General features: G+C 34.7%; 1 protein-coding gene across 1 annotated transcript; it reads left to right on the top strand.

Annotated features, from left to right (window-relative positions):
- Window positions 1-588: 588 nt before the first annotated feature.
- On the top strand, window positions 589-1253 carry LOC136065372 (uncharacterized protein At4g26485-like). Its single transcript, XM_065768475.1, has 3 exons — window positions 589-755; window positions 889-974; window positions 1051-1253. The coding sequence occupies exons 1-3, from the start codon at window positions 605-607 to the stop codon at window positions 1063-1065; spliced, it is 252 nt and encodes an 83-aa protein (XP_065624547.1). The 5' UTR covers window positions 589-604; the 3' UTR covers window positions 1066-1253.
- Window positions 1254-1542: the final 289 nt, after the last annotated feature.

Genomic DNA, 1542 nt, shown 5'->3' with positions numbered 1-1542 from the left:
ACTCTCCAACTACTAAAATAAATATCAAAATTGAACGTCTAATTGACTCTTCATATTCCATCCTTGATATCTGGTTTTGCACAGGATTCTGTATCATTTTCATCGGGAATGGGCACATACACATTATCCATGGATTATAAGTATAAGCAAATTTACAAAGGGAGGGAGAGATTGATATAAGTATACAATGGGTAAGAAAAAAGAGAAAAAGATACAGCACTACTCCAGCTCTCAGAAAATATTGTTGGTTGGTGAAGGAAACTTTTCATTTTCTGCTTGTTTAGCTAAAGCATTTGGCTCTGCCACAAACATGGTTGCAACTTGTCTTCATTCTAAAGGTAAAACAGACATTAGTTTTAATTTGAATCCTGAGAAAGCATGTTGATGGATGAAGATTAAGTCCACTTAATCTGCCTCATAGTACTGATCATAAATAATACTAATTTATTTGTTTTATTTTGAATCTTTCAGATGCTTTAAGGAGAAAGCATCAGAGCTCTGGACCACACTTGGCGGAATTGAAGAGCAGAGGGTGTCTGGTGCTGTATGAAATTAATGTATGTGACATGAACCAAAATTAGGGAGAGATTGATATAAGTATACAATGGGTAAGAAAAAAGAGAAAAAGATACAGCACTACTCCAGCTCTCAGAAAATATTGTTGGTTGGTGAAGGAAACTTTTCATTTTCTGCTTGTTTAGCTAAAGCATTTGGCTCTGCCACAAACATGGTTGCAACTTGTCTTCATTCTAAAGGTAAAACAGACATTAGTTTTAATTTGAATCCTGAGAAAGCATGTTGATGGATGAAGATTAAGTCCACTTAATCTGCCTCATAGTACTGATCATAAATAATACTAATTTATTTGTTTTAATTTGAATCTTTCAGATGCTTTAAGGAGAAAGCATCAGAGCTCTGGACCACACTTGGCGGAATTGAAGAGCAGAGGGTGTCTGGTGCTGTATGAAATTAATGTATGTGACATGAACCAAAATCCCAGCTTAATGTCCATGAAATTTGATGTCATCATCTTCAACTTTCCTCATGCAGGCCATTGTGGGCTAAATGAAACAGACCGTTTGCTTATAGAGTAAGTGTGAATCTATGACCGTTCATATACTGAATCTATGATCTAGCTCCAATTTTTTATAAGGTAAATAATTTTCTAGCCCTATATCTATCTTTCTTTAGATAAGTATATGCACAGGCATGAAAAGAAATTATTTTTGAGCAACCAGTACCTTTTCATGGATACACTCATTCGGTTTGGACCCATCTTAAACATTAGCCTAAGATTATGCCATTACCTACCTGGACTAAGCTGTGAGAAAGGAATTCCTACTTGATATTCTCCTAAAATCTCGAATATGGTGCATTACGGAGAATTATTCCCTTTGGATATTATTTGGGAGAATGATCATATAATATAGCTTAATTTTAATTTCAACGACTAGATGAGGATTGATATAAGAGATCCATAATACAATTGCGATAGGAAATAAATTTATTCATACCAATTGAAATACGTGGCCCTATACTGAC

The sequence above is a fragment of the Quercus suber genome, unplaced genomic scaffold, assembly GCF_002906115.3.
Source record: "Quercus suber isolate HL8 unplaced genomic scaffold, Cork oak 2.0 scaffold_946, whole genome shotgun sequence".
NCBI lineage: Eukaryota > Viridiplantae > Streptophyta > Magnoliopsida > Fagales > Fagaceae > Quercus > Quercus suber.
Note: the sequence above shows the minus strand (reverse complement) of the source record. Positions and strands in the feature narration are given on the sequence as shown.